At 34.3% G+C, this 21,405-nt stretch overlaps 1 protein-coding gene across 1 annotated transcript in view; it reads right to left on the bottom strand.

Annotated features, from left to right (window-relative positions):
• Positions 1-1,843: 1,843 nt before the first annotated feature.
• LOC149795480 (histone acetyltransferase KAT7-like) overlaps positions 1,844-21,405 on the bottom strand; it is a 54,312-nt gene continuing 34,750 nt past the window's right edge. Inside the window, exons 10-13 of the mRNA XM_089965282.1 lie at positions 18,559-18,652; positions 18,003-18,149; positions 11,966-12,072; positions 1,844-9,696 (exon numbers count right to left, since the gene is read on the bottom strand). Of these exons, the coding sequence (XP_089821408.1) occupies positions 9,565-9,696; positions 11,966-12,072; positions 18,003-18,149; positions 18,559-18,652 (480 nt within the window). The 3' untranslated portion in view covers positions 1,844-9,564. The remainder of the gene's footprint in view (positions 9,697-11,965; positions 12,073-18,002; positions 18,150-18,558; positions 18,653-21,405) is intronic.

The raw sequence follows: 21,405 nt of genomic DNA, 5'->3' as shown, positions 1-21,405 counted from the left end.
GCTAGACAGTATGGAACATGAGCCAGATGGATGGATGATACGGTTGGCAGCCGAGACAGCATAAAAACTGAGGTGTGGCTAGACTGCATGGATTGAAAGTTGTCCAACTGGATGGTAAGGTCACTAGCCAAGACCACACAAAACTGAAGTGTGGCTAGACAGCATGACTCACTAAATAATGTTATAAATCACATGTACTTAGACTTACAGACCTAAATGCCAAGCTTGGACACGTAGGGTGACTTAAGCCACCTGGGCTGCCTAGAATTGGATGAAATCTTACCCAAAGTATCTAGTTTCTCAACTAAAACAGACAACAGAAGGGGAGAAGTCAGCCAGAACTAATAAACTATACCATTTCTTGTTGTATCAAACACTGCACCTGTAACTCAACAGACTCTGTAAACAGTGAAGTCGCTACTTGCACCATTTTCCATATTAACAGTATCATCCACCAGGCTGGCAAAAGACTCTTCATAAAGTGAATATTCAAAACATCAGTACTCTCAATTCACTGATATTGGAATGTTCAAAACATCAGTACTCTAAGGTACATTAATTCCCATGTTAGTCTTGGAAATGTTGAAAATATATTGTCCAACCAACTGGCACACATGCTACATATAGCAAACAGTGTACAATTTGTATATGTGAGACATGAGTCATGAAATTTTTCGCTGGCTTTGCATTCATGCAATTAGCTAACATATCCATCAAGGTTAATTCAGAAACAACAAATAAAAGAAAACATACAAAACATAGTTAACTGCATTATGAATTCCAGACACCCACTATACCAGGAATGATAAATTGCATGTGTGCAAAATCAAACTTCCACACGTTCCATTACAATATAGTTGTGTACAGCCAAGCAGTTAGAGAACGCAGAAACTAAGACCACATGGATGACAAAATTCACATAATTATGGTCAAAATTAAATAAAGTTAAGTTATACCACATGTAGAATAATCCTTAATATATCCAGAGGATGGGATTCGGGAGGTTGTAGGCTTATATTCCTAATGTTAATGTGATCGGGGAACATATTCGGAGAAATTCAAGATAACAAAAAAATACCCCCCAGAAAACAAGGGTCTACATTTGCAAAACAGTTACCAATACTGAATGACTGTTGAAGACTATCTTACTGGATACTGTCCCTAAATAAAAATATATATGAAGATTAATTTCTTACAAAAAGCCTTGAAGTGAACATGATTGATGCAAAAGAAAGAGTAATCTATAAACTAAAGTTTCATTAAGTTATATAAACAAAACAAATTCACTAAGATTGGGGTTAACACTCTTCAAAATTAGAAACCACATGAAAAACTGTTCCCCATAAAGTTATGTTAAGTGAACTGTACTTGCCCATACATTGATGCACAAAACTGCAGATGGCATACAGCACAGAAAACAAAGACCCAGATCGACTTTGCATAACATGTCAGCAAATCATGGTCTATACTGTTTACTTGACTTCATAAGCAGGCTGAAGAAAATGGTCTACAAATTATGAGGCATCAGATCTGATCTATGTGAATATGCTATCTATAATCCATATTGCAAGTGGAGATGCAGTGCCTCAGTGGTTGAGAGCCGCATGGAATGACTGAAATGGCATAGGACTGAATCCTACCATTAGATGGATTGGCTTAATAAGTGTGTTCCTCAGCAAGGTATTTTTCTATAACTCCTTCAGCACTGGATAACCTTCATGTGCTGCTGAACCTAAAATGCTAATCATACATGCTTACAATGTGAACACAGAAACCAAGATGACACTGGTATAAACTATGTGGTATGTACTGTGTAAGGCACAAAAAGAGTACAAATACAAAATATGTTTTGACTTTACATTTATGGACAAAATCACATTTCAGACAAAATCTGTATTGTACATAAAAGATAATTAACAAGAGCATCTATAAATAATGCCAGTGTTTTCATATTCATGCAAAACAATTATTTACAGGCATAAACTTATATAACAATGGAAGCTATTTACACAGATGAATACACAAGCCTTCAATGATGGGATGTCAGGGACTAACAATAACTCTAATCGGCTATAAATTTAACACAAGCAGGTAACAGTTGTTCAACAAAAAATATTGCAATATAAATTTACAGGAACATTTATGCAAAAGGTCTGTGATACAAGAGACACAAATTATCTTGTGAGTGTTGATGAAAACCAGTTAGTTAATGGACAAAGAACTTCAATAAATCTCCCTGTATCCCTTTCATCCCCAATGAATATTACATTGATTGGCAAGCAAATACATTTACATGACAGATCCTACAATGCTGCTGTTAGCCACATAAATATCTAATTAAAATAAGGTCAAAATGATATCAGCAGATAATTAAAATCAATGTGACAATACAGAGCTCGATATAATAATTTAATGAATAAGGTATTTTACTCCCTTGTTTGAAACTAACAGCATTTCTAAATATATGATGGGATATGATATGAATACTGAAATACAAACTTATGATACCATACTGAATCTTAACAATGAAGACAATAATCATGACATTTAGAATGTGTCAAATCACTGTGTGACCAAAATTAATTCAGGATACATTGGATTATATGGCTACTTGAGTTGGTGTTCTCAGTCATCAATTAGTAACCTTTCAAACATGCATGAAACGTGTAGAACTTGTACTGATAGCCTAGTTTACACTGGGCTAATTACAGCTGGAGCAAATATATCAAGAGCTTTGGGCAAAATACCTTAAATTAAATTCTGTGTAATTTTAACACATTCAACGATTTCTACATGACTTTTTAGTCCAATTTATTTGCATCAAATATGCAGAAAAAAATCCTCATCTAGCACTCCACCCTGAGAGAGTATAATTTCTTGGAGACACCTGATCCAGTACTTAGTAGATGGTGTGGGACATGATGTAGGTCATGCACTTGCTTCAACATAACAGAAGCACCCTTAGTACAGTTTGGAGATATTCTATTATCAACAGCATCTGTTTGAATTGCTGGATATACTGAAGAAAATCCATTAGGAATCTGTTTCCAATCAGTTTACTAGCTATTTGTTGAGAGACTGAATAAGGCTGTCAATGATATTTAGACAAGGAAGTTAAGGCTAGAGATTAGGGTATCGTCTAGCATCAGTCATGCAGTTAGACTTCGGAAGTAACTGGTTTTAAGACCATGGTAATTTCCTGGTAGCATCAGTGAAATTTCTTGTTCATCTGACAGTATGAAAGGTTCATTACCTATATATAGTAGGTTGTATACAATATTATACCCTATGCCAAGAAATAACTTGTGCAAAAGACTTCTCAAACTTTTGTCAATTCTTACATCAAGGAAAGATAGCAAAACATAAATAAGATCATCGTAAATGGCATATATTCTCACCCCTCGCTCAACAGTCTTCTACAAAGAAAAGTGACATTTTCCATATAAACCATAATTCTTTCTCGAGTCAGGTTGACCGTGACCCCAAAATCAATAGGTGTCTTCCTCACCTCTAGTGCAAGCCATTCACAAAGTTTGGACCAGATCTGTGATGTAAAACAAGTTATTTGTTTTGAAACAAAATTTTCTTCTTTCAGCCAGTGGGGACCAGGTGGCAGGGTGATCAAAAAACATTTGCCTTTACCAATCACTGCCATCTTACCTCTGTCTGCATGGATTCAAGTCCCAGGCTCAGCCAAAGTGGGTATCTGAGAAAGTTTGCCAGCAGCTTCCCATGGTCAGTGGTTCTTATTAGGAGCTTTCCTGGGTTCTTCCTAGACCAGTTATACTGGCTGCCATTTATGACCCATCTTTTGCTGAGAAATGGCATTTAACCAAAACATCTTTCAGTCTGTGACTGTGACTTTTGACAACTATAATTAATTGTCTTATTCCTTACCCCAAAATGCAGGCCATGCACAAAATTTGGTTGGGGTAATCTTATATTACTAATGTTACTGTGTAGAAACCATTTTTATTCTTTCTATCACACTGATCTTGACCTTTGACAAAACCAACAGTGTTTTTCCTTACCCCAGGAACAAAACATCCACAATGTTTAATAACTGATGGTGGCATAGAAATTGACTTATTGTGGGCAAACCATTATTTTCTTTCAGTTGCAGTGACCTTGATCTTTGATCCTAAAATCAATAGATTTTTTTCCTACCCCAAATGCATGCCAAACATGATGTTTGGTAACTGTAGATGGTTGACAACTACAGTTATTGAGTGGAGACAAAATTGGTAACATCTGGACTGACATTAAAATAACAAAATATTACATATAACAGGCATATAAAAATAACTTTACTATTGAAAAAGAGATATTTTAAGGTTGTTGTTGTTGTAGGGTTTAACACCATTTTTCAGCACACGATAGGCTATACATGGCGGTCAGTATTAATGGTGGAGGAAGAACCCAGGAAAACCCCGGAAAGAACAACTGACCCATGAGAAGCTACTGGCAAGCTTTCTCACATATCCACATTGGCTGAATCCGAGTCTCGAACCCACGCAGAGAGATGAGATGGCAATGATCTGTAATAGAGAGCGCTTTAGACCACTCTGCCACTCGAGGCCCCTGATATTTTAAGGCGTGTCTCAGGAAGATAAATAATACTGATCATTCTAACCCAGTCGCTGCTTATCTTTAAATGTCTGCTTCAAAGAGCATGGAATCAGACTTTTATCTTTCAAAAACCTGCAAAACAGAAATAACTGCCTTGATTATATTAATTTATGCAATAATGCCAAATATTCTGATTTACAGTTGGATTTACTGTCAAAACTTTTTGAATCCAATCCTGTTAAATGTCCAATTTCAGATGTGCCAAATACAAGAGTATCACTGCCGGTTCTGTATTATGTACAGATAATTCAAAAGCAAATGCCTATTGTTGTTGTTGTAGGGATTAATGCCAATTTTAGCACAAGATAGGCTGTACATGGTAGTCAATATAAATAGTGGAGGAAGAACCATGGAAAACCCTGGAAAGAACCATGATCGACGAGAAGCTACTGGCAAGCTTTCTCACATACCCACCTTGGCTGAATCCAAGACTCGAACCAACACCAACAGAGGTGAGAATGGTGAACACTTTAGACCACTCGGAGCCCCTCAAAAGTATACACACACACACACACACACACATATACACACGTATCTATACATATACAGAGAGAGAGAGAGAGAGAGAGAGAGATATACAGAATTTTTTTCTAATAATGAAGGGAAAAACAATTATGTTGCAAACCATTAAAATTGCCTATAAGGTCATCCAAATAGAAACTATTTGAGCTGGTAGCCATTGTATACACAATGGTGCATGTAAGTTTACTTAACAAAGTGCATGGGCCTTATTACAAAAATGATCAGAAAAGCAGGACAACTTTTATTATCAATTACTTTATTATCATTGAGTAACCTGTATCCACCCTTCTTTTTACCATAACTATTTTTGAACAGGATAAAATTTTTGTTGGTGAACTTCTGCGTGGTTAAAAAGTTGGGGGTTATGACTAAATATCTGAATTTCATTCATGACTTTATATCAGTCTGACAAACAAATGCCAAAGAATTTCCAGTTAAAAAAGTCAGGCTGTGAAAACAGCCATTTTTTTATGTAAATACAATGAAGTGAAAGAAAATATTTTTATAACATCTTAATGTGAAGGAAATAGTAAAGTCAATAAATTGTGCAAACCAATAAATAATGAATTTTAACAACTTTATATATTTGTGTAAAAGAACTTTTCAGCCGCTCTGGTGGCCTAGTAGTTAGAGTGTCAACCTCAGATGCGGAAGGTTGTGGGTTCAATCCCTGGCCGAGTCATACCAAAGACTTACAAAAATAGTACTTACAGCTGCCTTGCTTGGCACTCAGCATTAAGAGATTAGTATTAGGACTGGTCGGCCTGGTGTCAGGATAATGTGACTGGGTATGACATGATGCTACATGTCTGCGGCAGGATGCCCCAGTGCTAGACATCACTATAAACTGCCACTGCAGACATTGTAGCAATATGACTGAAATTTTTTTAAAGCTACAATAAAAATCCAAATCACACACACACACACACACACAATAACTTTCAAACGTATTCAAATCTACACTAAGCAGCCACATTTGGAAAGTAAGAACTACCCTATATACATACTTCACAGTCACGTCCAACTGCAAACTGCAGATATCTGCCAGAGCATGATGCTCTGGCAGATTTGGATTGATGCAGTTTGTTTGGAGTAAAAAGTAGGACAAATAATATAGACCCTGATCATGTAGCATCATGTGAAGACAGATCAGGGTCTATGCTGCCTGCAATTGCATTCAAATTACTAGCAAGTATATACTGTACTTCTAAAAACAATGACTATCTAACACAGGATATATTTCTACAGCAATCTGGCTCATTAAGACGGTTAAATTAATTAACCCAAGGTGAGATTCAAGGCAGATTTGCTTGTATATCACACTTTTTAACCTAAATCACTGCTCAGCTGAATTTCTACTTTGTACTAAAACTCAAAAATATTATTTCTGCTGAATCTCAATGTTACAGCAGAGGATTGTTCTAAAGTTTAACCAAATAAATGGAGGGTGGGTGGGGACAGTCATGTGCATTATCTGTAATTTAGGTTTAATAGTCCCATCAAATTTGACATGTGGTGGGGCTTACTCCCCTCCCCTTTACAATTTAAAAACAGTCCTGAAAATGGAAAAATAGTAGTATTCATATTTATATTTTCCTGTTCTCTTGCCAAAGTTTACGACTTTTATCTGCTGAAGATACTGGTAAAACAAAACACTGCAACTGGAACATAAAAATGCCATACTTACCCACTTATAAGTTGGATCCAATTGTAATATATACATACCCAGCTCTGCCATTGGATGTACCAACAGATCTGGGTGAATGCAGTTTGTTTGTGAGGAGTAATCAGTAAAACAACATAGACCTGATCTGTTGCACATAAGACAAAGGCAGACCAGGGACTATGCTGGATCAGACTTATAAGTGTGTATACACAGCGCATCAATTCAGCTACAGAAAAAGCCTACCCTCAGATATTGTGATGGAAAACTTAGACATGGAATGAGTAAAATGGCAAGTTGTGCAAACTATTGTCCTAGTTTTGTTTGCTGTAATTCTGTATAATCCTGTAAGAAAATGATTAAAAATGACAAATACTAAACTTACATTTAGATTCTTATTTCACTGCTTGCATATAAAATCTTTACTCCATCCTGATCACTTCCACATCCTACTTTTGTTGTTGTTGTAGGGTTTAATGCCATTTTTCAGCAAACGATAGGCTATACATGGCTGCCAGTATTAAAGGTGAAGGTAGAACCTGGGAAAACCCCGGAAAGAACCACCGACCTACGAGATGCTACTGGCAAGCTTTCTAACGTACCCACATTAGCCAAATCAGAGACTCAACCACACGCAGACAAAGGTGAGATGGCAGTGATTCGAACAGAGAGCGCTTTAGACCACTCAGGGCCCCACATCCTACTGTAAGTTTATATCTGATGCAGAGTTTGTCCCTGGTTCCTGTTACTTATTATATATATATATATATATCATTGTAATATTATTACACAGACATGTGCTTTTGTTTTGCCTAAACATCAAAATGGTACTAGTCACCTGAACCTTAAGAAACCTTTCTGCAGTATACTAGGATAATTCTATATTATGATTTACCGTAAAATTAAGTCTGCTAAACGTCTCTGCACTTATTGCTGAGATGCAAACACCGGCTAGCTTTATTCTGTGTCAGAGACACAAACTCTGAGACACTGCAGTACAAATCTTTTAGTGTGTGCCTTCTACAGAATGAAGAATTTTTTTTTAAATGGCACAATTTTTTTATCTGCTTACAAACTTTGACTTGTTTTTCACTGAACAGTATGTGCATTCACTCAGTCTGACATCTACTTTTGTCCAGTTGCTCACAGCTTGTGCATTCACTTAGTCTGACATTTACTTTTGTCCAGTTGCTCATAGCTAACAAAAATGTTGGGCAACTAGCAGAATTTTGCTAGTATCTACTCCATTGGACTAGTGAGAAAGAAAAAAAAAAAAAAACAATGAAAGCAGACAAAGAACTAAATTGATATATATCTTATCTCTTCAGTCAGGACAAGAATCTTTAAAAATAATGAAATTCACAACAAAAGTTTCCCACTCATGCTATAAGATGTAATCAACTATATTCCTGCTCAAGAAGTATGATTTGTACACAAATAAGATGCTCAAGCATCTTAATGACCAGGACTTGATTACATGAGATTTGATTGGCTACAGGTATCACAAATTCCTGCCCTCACAAGATGTTGTCTTTACAACGAGCCCAAAAAATTAACAAGTACCTGGATAAATTACCTTGAATATCAGATTACTATGCTGCGATGGAGAAGTATCTAACAGGAATGTACCACAAATGTCAACGTACATGCTTTTATGGGTACTATTCAAATTTGGAAACCTACAAAAGTCCCCTGGGCTTATGAACAAATCTGGCAAATGTTAATCCCCGACATACACATCTCATCTCACTTGGTAATGTGTTCATGAACATAATAAAATACAAAACCAAGTCTGCATATTGAAAAACAGACAATCTTTAAGGATGTACTATATCATCTCCTTAAACCTTTTTTAACACTTTCATGGTGAATTATGCCTTTTTCCAACGCTGGGTCCAGGAATTAAGTCCTTATTAAAGATCCAGGGTATCCATCTGTCACAATTAATTTCACATCAACAACCCTGAGGCTGTTGTACTGATGTCTTTACTCTACTTGCCCATTACTTGTACCCTATTACAGGCACCAAAATATGTCTTGGAGGTATAAAATGTACAGGCTCTGTATGTAATAAGAAACTTGTTCATTATCTATACACACAAACTGCTATATGTCACCTGGTACACTTAAGTAGGTTCAGGGTTTGACAGCATGTCAGCACAATACTTGCTATATGGTGTCGATGAGACATTCAAGCCTGTAGATATACAAAATGCCACATATGCATTTTAAATAAACATACAACTATGTCACCTTTTGTCATTATCTTGACAGTTCACAGGTGTCACAATACAAAATAAATGTAATCACAGCAAGATGGGTCCCAAGGAATCGTCTTGTCATAAGAGGCTATCAACAACAAAAAAAAGCAAGAGCAGGGACAGCTCTGCCTACTAAAGAAAGTACATGTCATGTATGAAACTCAGTATATAATTAATTAAAAGATTTGGTAGTTTTAGGACTATATGTAGTTGTAGATCTTTATAAAAAGAATCAAACTGCTGTCAGCTTACAAGCCCAAAATACTCTGACAGGATTTCAATGAAGCTAAAAAAACATAATGACTTGCATCATGCAGCAATTGCACAGTGTCCATTGAAATTGCTGTATGTTAAAATCTGACAGATTTGTGGTGTCAGTGATTCATCTTTTTTGAGTATAAAAGCACAATGTTTAATTATTCCCTGTTTGCTACACACATGGGAAGTGTAATTAGACCCGAAGTAAAATATCAACTGATAGCATGATTCTCATGATCCATGAGGTGCCTGGGGCTGGGCTGCACGTTTAGCTGGAGGAATCCATTTTAAACATGAGTGATCAATTTTTTTGCTATCCACAGGTTTCTTAGTCCTCTTTTCCAAAAAATCATCAATCAGATCCTGTGAAGAAAATATAACTGATAAGTAGATTATGCATATATAATGCAAACCATTTGACTTTTAACATGACAGACTTTTTTCAATTCAAATCTACACAATTCTAAAATGTGATCTATTTATACAGAATCAACACAATTTTGTTCCCTGTAATGCCTTACATGCAAAGTTTACTAAGCTTATTCAGATAAGTATTGTATTTCTCTTGTTTTCACTACTGCCACATTAATTATTCAAGTAGGAATGAAGGTGAAAAGGGTGACCCTTTCAATGAAAACGCAAGATTTGTAAAAAAACATTATACCACCAAAACAAGTGTACTATAGGGACACTAAAAAATGTCCAGAGTGAGAGAGAAGGACAGAGGCTCAATAACCTACTTTTTGATATCTATAGTCTTTTCAAAGAGACAAATTTAACAACAATGCTGTATTATAGCTCCAACAGATCATGTATGCACATACAACCAAGAATGTCTAGCTATCTTTCTTGGTAAGTAAATGTGAAGAAAAGTTTAAGTTTAAAACAACAGTACCTTGAATGGAACATTACCTAAATGACACACTATATGTCTGTCCTGTGTTTAATGTATGCACTAGTAATGCATGAACTCTAAAGAATTTCGAGTTGTATCTTTGGTCAAAGTTTGCAGTTTTGAATTAAACATACTTTGCCAAAGCCACTATTTTTTTTATCAGACTTGCCACATCTGTGACTTTTGACCTTTACGCACAAAATTATACAAGTTTCATTATTACCCTAACTTCAAGCCATGAAGTTTGGTCAAAGAACTTTATAGAACAACAGTTCCTTTGAGTCGTAATAACCTTGTACACCTTGGCATCACAAAATCAATAGGTCTTTTCCATACAAGCTAAAGTCCTCTGCATGCTTTGGTCAAGGATCATGGTCAAGATAAAAAGTTATAATGCAAATATCATTTGTCTACTTTTAGTCACAATGACCTTAAGCTCTGACTGTTTGACCACCACACCAACAGGCTTCATTCTTATCCAAAGTAAAAGTTATTCACAAATGCTGGTGAAAGTACATGACAGAGAAATGAACCTGTTAGAGTAAACCAATCTAATGTCCAGTTTTTGCACATGAATTTTGATGAAGGAAAAAACCCTCCCAGGATTTTATAGGCCGAATATAATGTTAGAGATCTGTGCCAAAAACTGATATCAAAAGTCACACATTCTACTTTGACCTTCAGAATGACAAATGAAAAATCGGTGAAGTCAAGAATTTTGACAACTTCTTTAATAATTTCTTAATGCAAAAAATTTGGAAAAAATATGACAAGGTTGTCAACAAAATTAACATACTTATTAAGAGAACTGGGAAAAAAAACTACTTGTTTAAAACAACAACAAAATCAAATTACATGTCATATTATTACCAAAGTTTGTCTACTGAAAACAAACCAATTTCCTTCAAACTTACAACACAACAGCCTCATGGATTCTTGCAATTTGACTGCATAATTTTAATAAATGTTTTCCTAGCCAATCTTTTACGCTTAAAACGTTCATAAAACTTCCCAGCATAAAGTGTAATTAACGTAAAATCCACTGATACCAAATTTCACTTTGCACCAGAAATTTCATTTGACTGAAATGCAAAATTAAGAATGCAATGAAATTTTATAGTTTGTCAAATATGTCTGCATTTTTTATATTGGACTATAAATATCTGAGTGAGATTTCTCATGGATTCTGGAGCAGCATTATGTGACATTTTACAGCCAATCACATGGCAGAAAACGATATCATTTAATAACAACTGAAATCATACAAATATAAAGTCCCTTGGAAAACATGTGTAATGGAACACCCCCATTATCCTTTTGTGCCAATTTTTTAACATGGTTAATGCCAACAAATTGGCTAAAAATGATTTTAACTAATTAAAAAATACTCAAAGAAAAAAAAAACATTTACACCACTTATTCACTCTAAGACACTTCAATACTTAATGGCTCACTTAATAAGGCAGGTATACTCATGGATTCCATTTCATAAGCAGTGGTAAAATTTTATATATATATATATATATATATATATATATATATATATATATATATATATATATATATATATATATATATATGTAATGTACTTCATTATTATGTGATGTCACCTATAAGGCAGTATACGATGTGACACATGGAAAGTGTTATGAGGGAGTGCTGCTCTCTGTAAAATAAACAACAGGAACTTAAAGCTTCATAATATAGTGTATTCCTGTTTATTCTCCATTTACATACCTGTCGCTTTAGTACCAAATGTTTTCCCTTCCAATACTTTAGCATGCCTAGTGCTTGCAGAGTGCTCACTATATCATTGGCATTAATTGCTGTCTCCTGACTTACGTCTGTAAGAAATCAAAAGAATCAAGAATGAACGAAATTAATTTTGGCATCAGATTGTTTTTGGAATTATTCTTCAAGCTGAATTTCAGTCCTAGAGAGTTCCCTCAAACATCAATATAATATTGTTCTATATATGAAACAACAACAAAAACGAAAGAACATGGTTGAAAATTATGCATCTACAAGTTATAGCAGTGTAACTAACGAAGGTTTTCATATATATGTGCTTGCCTTGGGCATGACTACCATAACATTTCAACTTCCATGCCCATTTTCTCCATATTTTACCCACTAATGAACTGTTAAACACTGTTCATCTACAAATACAGAAGCTTTTTCAACTCAGTGGTCAGTGTGCCAGACTCCAAACTTAAAGTCATGAGCCTGACATCTTCACTAGCCAAGGTTCCAATATGATAATCCTACATATACCTTGGTGGATTGATCAGCTATTTCAATGCATTGTCCTAGCAACATCTATTGGATTTCATTAGTTGCCTTTCTTTGTATGTAATGCCAACTAACCAACAGCGTTTAACAGCAGTGTATTGTACATAGGCAGAAAATGGCAAAGACAACTGACTTCAAAAGGTTACTTTGCAACTTTAGCATCAAAAGTATGACTATTTACCAGAAAGAAGCCATTACAGGTGTATCTGAGGAAAAGGATGTATTTGTAAAAACATGAACCAGAAGTGGAAAATTACTTATTTTTGAGTCCATTCCAGCTACGTGCTCCCTTTGTCTCATTTATGAAGGAACAGTGTTCAAAGCTGAACAACTTGATTCTGATTGGATGCGGTGGCTTGCTGCCTCATCAATGAAATTCATAGGCCCGAAAGCAAAGAAATATCTGATGGATCTACCAAGGTTTACATAGAATTAACATATTGAAACCGTGGCTAGTGAAGGTGTGGGTTTGAGGCCTGCCCAGTCAATACTGTCATAAAACGTCTCATAGCTCAGTAAAATCTCAGCTGAAATTTTTCTAAACTAATTACTTGCCATCTATAATAGGATAACTACATCAAAATTTTAGTTTTAAAATAATAAAAAATTGGTTATTTTGAGGCTTTACATGGAAATGCTAGCCTTTAAATTTACTTCATAGAAATTTTACAGAGGAATAAAATCTTTAGTTGAGTATGTCCTAAGATTTATATGTTTTAAGAAAGCAAGGCCTGACCTGCCAGGATCAGCTGATGTGTCCTGACAAGGCATTTTACTTTTACTACTGCTGCACTATATAGCATTTCATGTGTTGATGTGCCATTAAACACCAAAGAAAAATAAATAAATCATCTACAAATACAATCAAGTGTAGTATGCAACAGGTCATTAAAATTACATATTCTATCACTTTCAAAACAAAAATCCACAAAATAAAACTTTCACTTATGAATTTGGACTTGTCCTGGATTTTTAATCATTTCAACTAATCTTTCAATGCTGCAAGTCAAATTAACAGGTATATTTTCACTAAAAAAAAGAGGTACATTTGTTCTGTTTTTTTCTTCAAAAATAAAAGTCTGATATTTGTCCTTAAAGCTGAAAGATTCTGAAAACTTGCATTTAAAAAAAGGCAGATTCATCACTGTTTCAATTACTTAATAACAATTTATTATCACAGTCTATGCACTTTAGATATAGCTTGTGCAGTTAATATTTTTTATATTACATGTCAACATATCATTTTATGTGATTCTGATTGGTACAAATAACCCCAAGAAATTCTTGCGCAGTATTTTCTTTACTGATTGGCTGCAATCGTGAGAAAATGTTCTTTACCCCACCTTCTGGAACTTTTTCTTTTTACTAATACTAGGAATATTTTGGTGACCATTTTTCGAATGAACTGACCAAAAAGAATTGAGGAAAAATGCTCACATCTTCCTGAATATGGTGAATTTACTCCAATGGGGCTCATTGTGCCATGTATTAACATGCACTAAAAAAATGGTGTTAAACCCCAAACATCAACAACAATTGTAATTAAGGGTGTTGGTCCATTGATACTGAGCATGAGCAATGAATTCGCCCTATATAAAAGAGTGGTTTAAATGTTAACTTTGAGAAGCGAATAAATTCACCTCCATTCATTGAAGAATGTAGACATAAACTGGTCTTTCAACTGACATAACATTAGGACTATCAAACCACAGTATTTTTACACAGGAGAAAAGCTCAAATGGTCTAATGTCTCTTATGTGATACAATTCCCAATGACTCGTTTTTCCAAATCAACTAATGCAAATATCCGGTCACAAATACATTACAGAAAATACGGAATTTCTTCATCCTGTAATAATCTTTTCACATGAATATCCAACAACTTGCAGCACTTAAAGTTACATACCTTGGGTATCAACATTGTTACATTGTCTAACCTCAATGAATCAAACAATGTGACATCACACGGAGCTTCCATACACATACTCTGTTGAGAAATGATATTTTCCAAGACAAATGTTTCATTCACTCTGAAGGACAATTACTCTTTTAGTTCGAATTTGCAAAAGAAAATCTGATTTTAAATTTTATTGGTTATGAAAGTGCCAAAAAATCAACAATAGTTTGTGACTTTATTTTACAAGCAACAAATTAAACGTACATTGTCCGAGTCAGAATGAACAAAATTATTTCTTCTTCTTTTTATTTCCATTACAATAAAAAAACCATGTGATGAACAGAATCTCAAATGGGTAATGATTTAATATTAAATTTATGAAACTAGTTGAATGTCTAGCTTTTACTTGCGAGGGCTTAAAAAAGCTGGACATTACTCAACTCGTTCCATAAATTTAATATTAACTCATTACCCAATTGAGATCCTCTATTTAGAATACAAAAATTATTTGCAGGATTTTGGTTTGTTTCTAGGCATCAAAGACTTCAAGCTGTCCTTGTCATTGTAAGTTTGCTTCCAGTAAAGTACTGACTTTACCTTTTCTACATTTTTATCCATTTTACCTGCTGACACTGTGCCCAAAATAGTCCATCTTGTGAAGAGTTTTAGTTACAAAGCTCATGCTTTTTGACACAAAACAGTAAAAACATACTTTAAAATAAACTTTTATGCTGATTTAATAGCTTCTAGTGTATTCAAACATGTATTGCATTACAACTTCACTGACAACCAAATAAAAGTTAAATTCTAGGATGCAAGTCAAATAACAAGTATTATCAATTCCCAAACAAAATACTGTATTATTAAAGACATTTTGAGACTAAAGATATAAAGAAATTAACGAATTTATACAATATACATGGTTCCCACACTTTTCTAAGTATAAATTTCCAGGTCTTTTCCAGTTTTTCCCCAGGATGAAATTAATGTTTTCAACGTTAACATATGACCATTACTGAATGGAATTAAAGAATATTTTGGATTATAAAACATGTATTTTCCAAATCTGAAGATGTTTCTCTTTCAAGACTCTCCAAAATATGTCGGAAAAGATGATCATGTACAAAACCACGAAATGAGTCACGTGAAACAAATCTGACTATATTCCTATAAATTGGCATTTAAAGTCATTTCAATGTACAGAACACAAATTCGAACTTTACTTTGCTGACTTACATTATGGTGCTACATGGAAACAATATAATGAACATAAATAATTTTGTTTCCTTTCAAACCTTTAAATCTAAAGAATTTTAGAGCAATATATGTGCAAGTTATATAAAGTAAACATCTCCTATCACAGTATGAAAAAAAAACAATAAATGCAAAGTATTAGAATCTTATTTTGTAATGAAAAAAGTTTAACCCTGAATTTATGTGTCAATAAAATCCTCAAACAAGATTGTTCAAACCAACCTAAACTCCTTAAGATGGTCTGGTTAAAAATTCCATCCTTTAAAGACCTTTACAAAAGGGTTGATTTACATTTTGACAAAAGACCTTACAAATTATATATTAATGAATAAACAAGGCCTGATTTTTCTGTAAAATCAACTTGTCTCCAAACCTGTATTGATACATGGGGTCTTATCGTTTCTTAATGTATAATAAAAGGGACAACAATTTCCCATTTCTCCTGCGTTCCATTAAAGATCGGAAATCAATGCTTCAAGCTACATGTCACTGTGTAATAGTTTTGCACCAAAGTTCAGCTCAGAGATTCAAAATTTTTCTAATCCAGGTTTTGTCTTAATACTCCAACCCCATTTTTCACATTTGGACATTTAGGATGGAGTGTGGATTCAGAGCAACTACATATAAAAAATTTGGAATCTGCCGCCACCATAAGATAGCTTACCAGCAGGCTTAACAAATTTACACCATGTTAAATTGACTTATACCTGCATGAAATCGATAGGAAAATTATTATTTTTTTTTAAAGATCACAAGTATTATAATTGTTATGTCTTTAATCTGCTGAAAGACTAGATGAAACTCAGCACAGACAAAACCTGACCCGGTACTTGCCATTTGCGTCAAAAGTTACATGACTTCATAAATCTCAAACATTGACATTGGAAGTCCAATAGTCACGTGATATCAACAACAAACTCCTTTGTAATATTGTTGTACAAAATTTCAATTATATTAAATGAAAGTGTGATACCTCTGGTAAAAACCAGAAAGAACACATAATTCTCAACCTATTTATTTCGAGAACAACTACAAGTAACTTGGCCAGTCTGATTCATCAAGCAGAGTAGTCTGGTTCTCTGCTTCGTATGCTACCTGCATGAGAGGGCATATATCAACGTGGTAGTTAAGCAATACAACAAAACTCTGGAAGTTGGTCATCGAATAAATCTAGAGAATTTTGTGCTCTTTCATTTTTGTATTTTTATTACAACAAGTATGCAACTTTCATTTAATATTTTTTTTCTACAATTTTTGAAAATGACGGTTGTGAGGTTCTGTGTGCTCGTGCCACTAGTAATCGAAATCACTAGGACCAGCTCAAATTTCATCAATGCATTAGTTTTATTGTCTTTCAGCAGATTAAAGACATAAACGATTGGAATACTCGCAATTTCTGAGAAAATAAATAATTTCATATCGATTTCTTTCAGGTATAACTCGATTTAACAAATTTAAGTTTGCCAGCCCATCTGCTAAGCGGCTATGCTTTAACGCCACCATGTTGGCCTCCTGAGATGCTAGACTGGATTTTATACTTTCCATGAAGAAAATAAATATGGATATCAAGCTGTCTGTGAAACAAAAAGTCTACTAGATGAATCTAATCCATTGAGCATTTGGACAGTCTCAACAAATATATTTATGGCAAGCAGCCAAATGATCCATACTGCTAACCTCTTAATATTCTGGTTAGAACTCGACAAATTTAACTCATGATCAGTTCTGTTACAACTCAATTACATAATTTTTTAGGTGTCAAGTTGTGGAGGAAAATTCAAGGATTTATCACGGTCAGGGGAAAAAATATAGATATTTTACATGAAAATATAAGGGTTTGTTGGTTTTGTGGGTTTAACAGCATTTTTCAGCACATAATAGGCTATATATAGCTTTCTCACATACCCACATTGGCTGAGCCAAGACTCGAACCCACGTGGACAGAGGTGAGATGTCAGTGAGTGCCTTAGACCACTCAGCTATCCAAGGCCTCCTGAAAACATAATGGAATATGATGATTTGCCCTTCATGAGTAGTTACCCATTTTTTTAGGTTGATATTTAATGTGATGTGGCAGTTATTCAGAGTAAAGACATAAAGTTGCATGAAGTTTGTTGAGTATTTCTAGTATTTTAATACTATCTGAATTAAAGAACCAGGAAAATATCTATTGCCGACAAACTTTGTTTTCCATTACAAAGTTTAACCTCTAACTTCTCCCAAGTTTCCCATCACTTCACCATACTTAAACAGGAAAGAGATGTCACTTTGTCCATGGATTTTAGTCCAGCTTAAACCTCCCTACAGTCTGAAAACAAAAACACTACCTACCTTTTATACAGAACTCTTTCCCTTTGTACTTGTGGAGGTATTCTAACAAAACTTCTTTCCAGTAACTACGGTAACTAAGTAATCCAAGGTCAGAAAGAGGTCGCTCAGGAGAACCAACTTTGTTTTCTGCTTTACTTAATAAATAACCTGAAAAACAATTAAAAAATAAAACAAAAATTTAAATATGAATGTCTGCATGGTACATGGGTTCAAAAAAATTCGTGGAAATTTTGGCATGAAGAAAAACTAAGAGTAAGAACCTCTGAAGTCTATTACCAGCATGATATTCATCTCTAATACAATAGGAACAACAAAAATGCTTGTTTAATTTTTTTTTATATAAATCTTTTTATTTTGAACAGGGATGCTACTTTTACAGTATTAGGACTTCTACTAGTTCATAAAATATCAATGCTGTACAAGCTGGTTACTCTGGTAATATATATTGTAAACATAACTGAACTAACATAAAAATAAGGATGGAACTGGAATAAAAAAAGGATGTTTACATTCTGCATTTTTAGTATGTATCAGTATTCTAAAAACAAGTACTTACTAAAATCTATCAGCATTTTCCCATAACCTTGCCTCATATACTGTGGTAACGTAAGTATACATGAAACATTGTAGTTAAGGAAGGAATTCTTTTCCTGAAAGAAAACAGATGTTTACTTGTACTTTTCATGTGACAACAAAACTCATTTATTTTCATGACAATTCCTATTTAATAAATAATAAAACAATGAATCAAATATTCTTCATTACAACAGGGAGACAGTGTTAATGCATTAGAGGATATGTTCTTTTCCGATGCTAATACCACACATTTCCATTGTGTGGTACATCAACAACAAAAAAAAACTAATATTTTAACAAGTAGTAAAGTCACATGTTAAATGTTATTATTTTGAACCACATGACAAAATATATCTTGTATTCACAAAGGGAAAGAAAATTTTCCTTATATTATATACCACACTTACTTTTAGAGTCAAAGCTTTTGAAAATAATATTCACTCTATAGTACATAAACCCACAATCTCCTTTTCATACGTTCAACTCAATGTCCATCTCTTTTATTTGCTGATCATAAAAAATATCAACAATGCTGGACTTAGGATAACATGGGAAAGGGACACTGTGTCCTCCCATCCTCTAAATTTTGAGGACACATTATTTTTAAGGGACAAGTAAAAAAAAAGTAGCTAATACTTACGGTACAATTAGTTCTAAATACACAAGATAATCTTATTTGCTTAACTTTGTCAACTAAACTGTACAATCATCTTTTTCTCGGACACTTACAATTTGTAATAATATTTTATCAAGTGCTCAAGTAATGCATGAAAACATTAATATGCCAGGGGTTGCTCATAGCAGAGGTCGTTCATAACAGTTTGTTGGCATGTCTAACTAGACTCCAAAAGAAATCCTCTGGTGAAAACCCCATGTCAATACGACTTTCTGGTTAGAAAGAGTAGGAATAAGATTTTCATGATAGCTTCTCTGGAGACTATATTGGAGGTAAGATTGGCACAATTTTCATTTAGAACCAACCAGACATCATTGAAAGTCTTTTACTGAAAACCCCATGCTGGTATGATGATCCATCCTGGCATATCAACAGCTAGATTCACAATCTGGCAGCCAACAAGGCCATAATGGAGGTCTTATCGACACCATTTTAATTTAGGACAAACTAGAAATGTCTTCATGCAGGAAATTCAGTCATAAAATTCTCAAAGTGGTGTCATGAAATTTCAGGAGCCACACCACAATCATGTTATATTCGAATTCATGTTATAACTTAGTGTGCTATAGCAGGGTCACACTGTACTGTCATGATTAGGCTCAATGTGTTCTTTTTTTTTTACCTAGTTTAGTACCTGGACAACAATGCAAAAGTCCAAAGCAATCAGTAATTTTGGTCTAGAAGTTTCCTGATGAAAGTTACAGTGCAGACCATTTCAATGATCATAACTTAATAGACAAAATTAGTATTAAAATTTAAAATTAATGAAGATGACTAAATGCACATACATGACATGTATGACTTTTACTACAAGTTTCATTTAAGTAAGTCTAGTTTACACAATTTCTTTGTCTAACAATCAGTGTCACCTACTGAGCTGGTCAATTTACTTCATAATGGTTTGAACACTTTATAGCCACAAAATACAAGACAAATGAGTTTTGAAAGTGTAAAACCAAGGTCTGTACTACACCAGTCTTTCAAGCCATGTGGTTTCTGTCACTGTGCACACGATACCTTTGAAACAAAATGTGTGAAGCCTGGGCCCAAATTAAGAAAACAAAAATACTAGCAACATCAACTATATTTTATTATCATTCTCCAAGACTTATTTGGGGACCTGATAAAATAAAACTTCACCATTCAACTTGACCAGAGAGGCCTGGAAATTAGTGATCTATTTTTGAGGTAGTATGTGTGTGTGATTTGGATTTTTAACATAGCTTTAACAACTTTTCAGTCATTTCGCTATGATGTCTGATGTGTGGCAGTTTATAGTGATGTCTAGCACTAGGGCATCATGCTGCAGACATGTAGCATGATGTCTCACCCAGTCACAATCCTGACACCAGGCCAACCAGTCCTAGCACTTACCTCTTAATGCTGAGCACCAAGCGAGGCAGCTGTTAGTAGCATTTTTGTAATTCTTTGGTATGACTGCCTGGGATTGAACACACGACTTCCCACATCCGAGGCGGACACTCTAACCACTAGGCCACTGGAGCGGTTTTGAGGTAGTAAGTTAGCTTGCTTCAATAATTAATTTTTTAAAAACAGTATAGAGGAATAAAATACTGCTGTTGGGTGAATTTATAAAGAAAGGTTTTCTAGAAGAAAAAATTATTTTATAAGCAATAAGTTTGAGAGAAAACCAGTTAATTATGGAAGGACAATACTAATACTAAAGCAGCAGCTAATCCAAAATTGCAAATAACAGATTTTCTGATACCTTTAGGTATATGAATGGTTTTATAGTTGTAACTTCTTGTATCTACTTTGAATGTTTTTATATTAATTAAATACAGGTAAAAACCTGTTATTATGTGATTCTGCTTATAATGCAATGGCAGCATGGCTCCCATTTTTTAATTTGACCTCTCTTTTTAACATCCTAAATACATGCTCTGAGAAAAGCAGATTATTTGTATCCCTAGCAGATTATATAATCAAGAGGTTAGTTAAAACCGATGGCAATGAAACTCCAGAGCACATTTTCTATGTGGAAGTTTTTTTTTCAATTTTTTTTAACACAGTCCTACTTATGTCATGACATTATTCTTTGGATCGCGTTATAACGGGTTTTACCTGTATATTAGGGGCCCCAAGAGGCCAAGTGGTCTAAAGTGCTCACCGTTATGAATAGTTGCCATT

This window comes from Sinohyriopsis cumingii, chromosome 7 (genome assembly GCF_028554795.1).
Source record: "Sinohyriopsis cumingii isolate HCF-2022 chromosome 7, ASM2855479v2, whole genome shotgun sequence".
Classification (NCBI taxonomy): Eukaryota; Metazoa; Mollusca; class Bivalvia; order Unionida; family Unionidae; genus Sinohyriopsis; species Sinohyriopsis cumingii.
The sequence above is the reverse complement of the archived record's forward strand: the minus strand, read 5'-3'. Positions and strand labels throughout refer to the sequence as shown.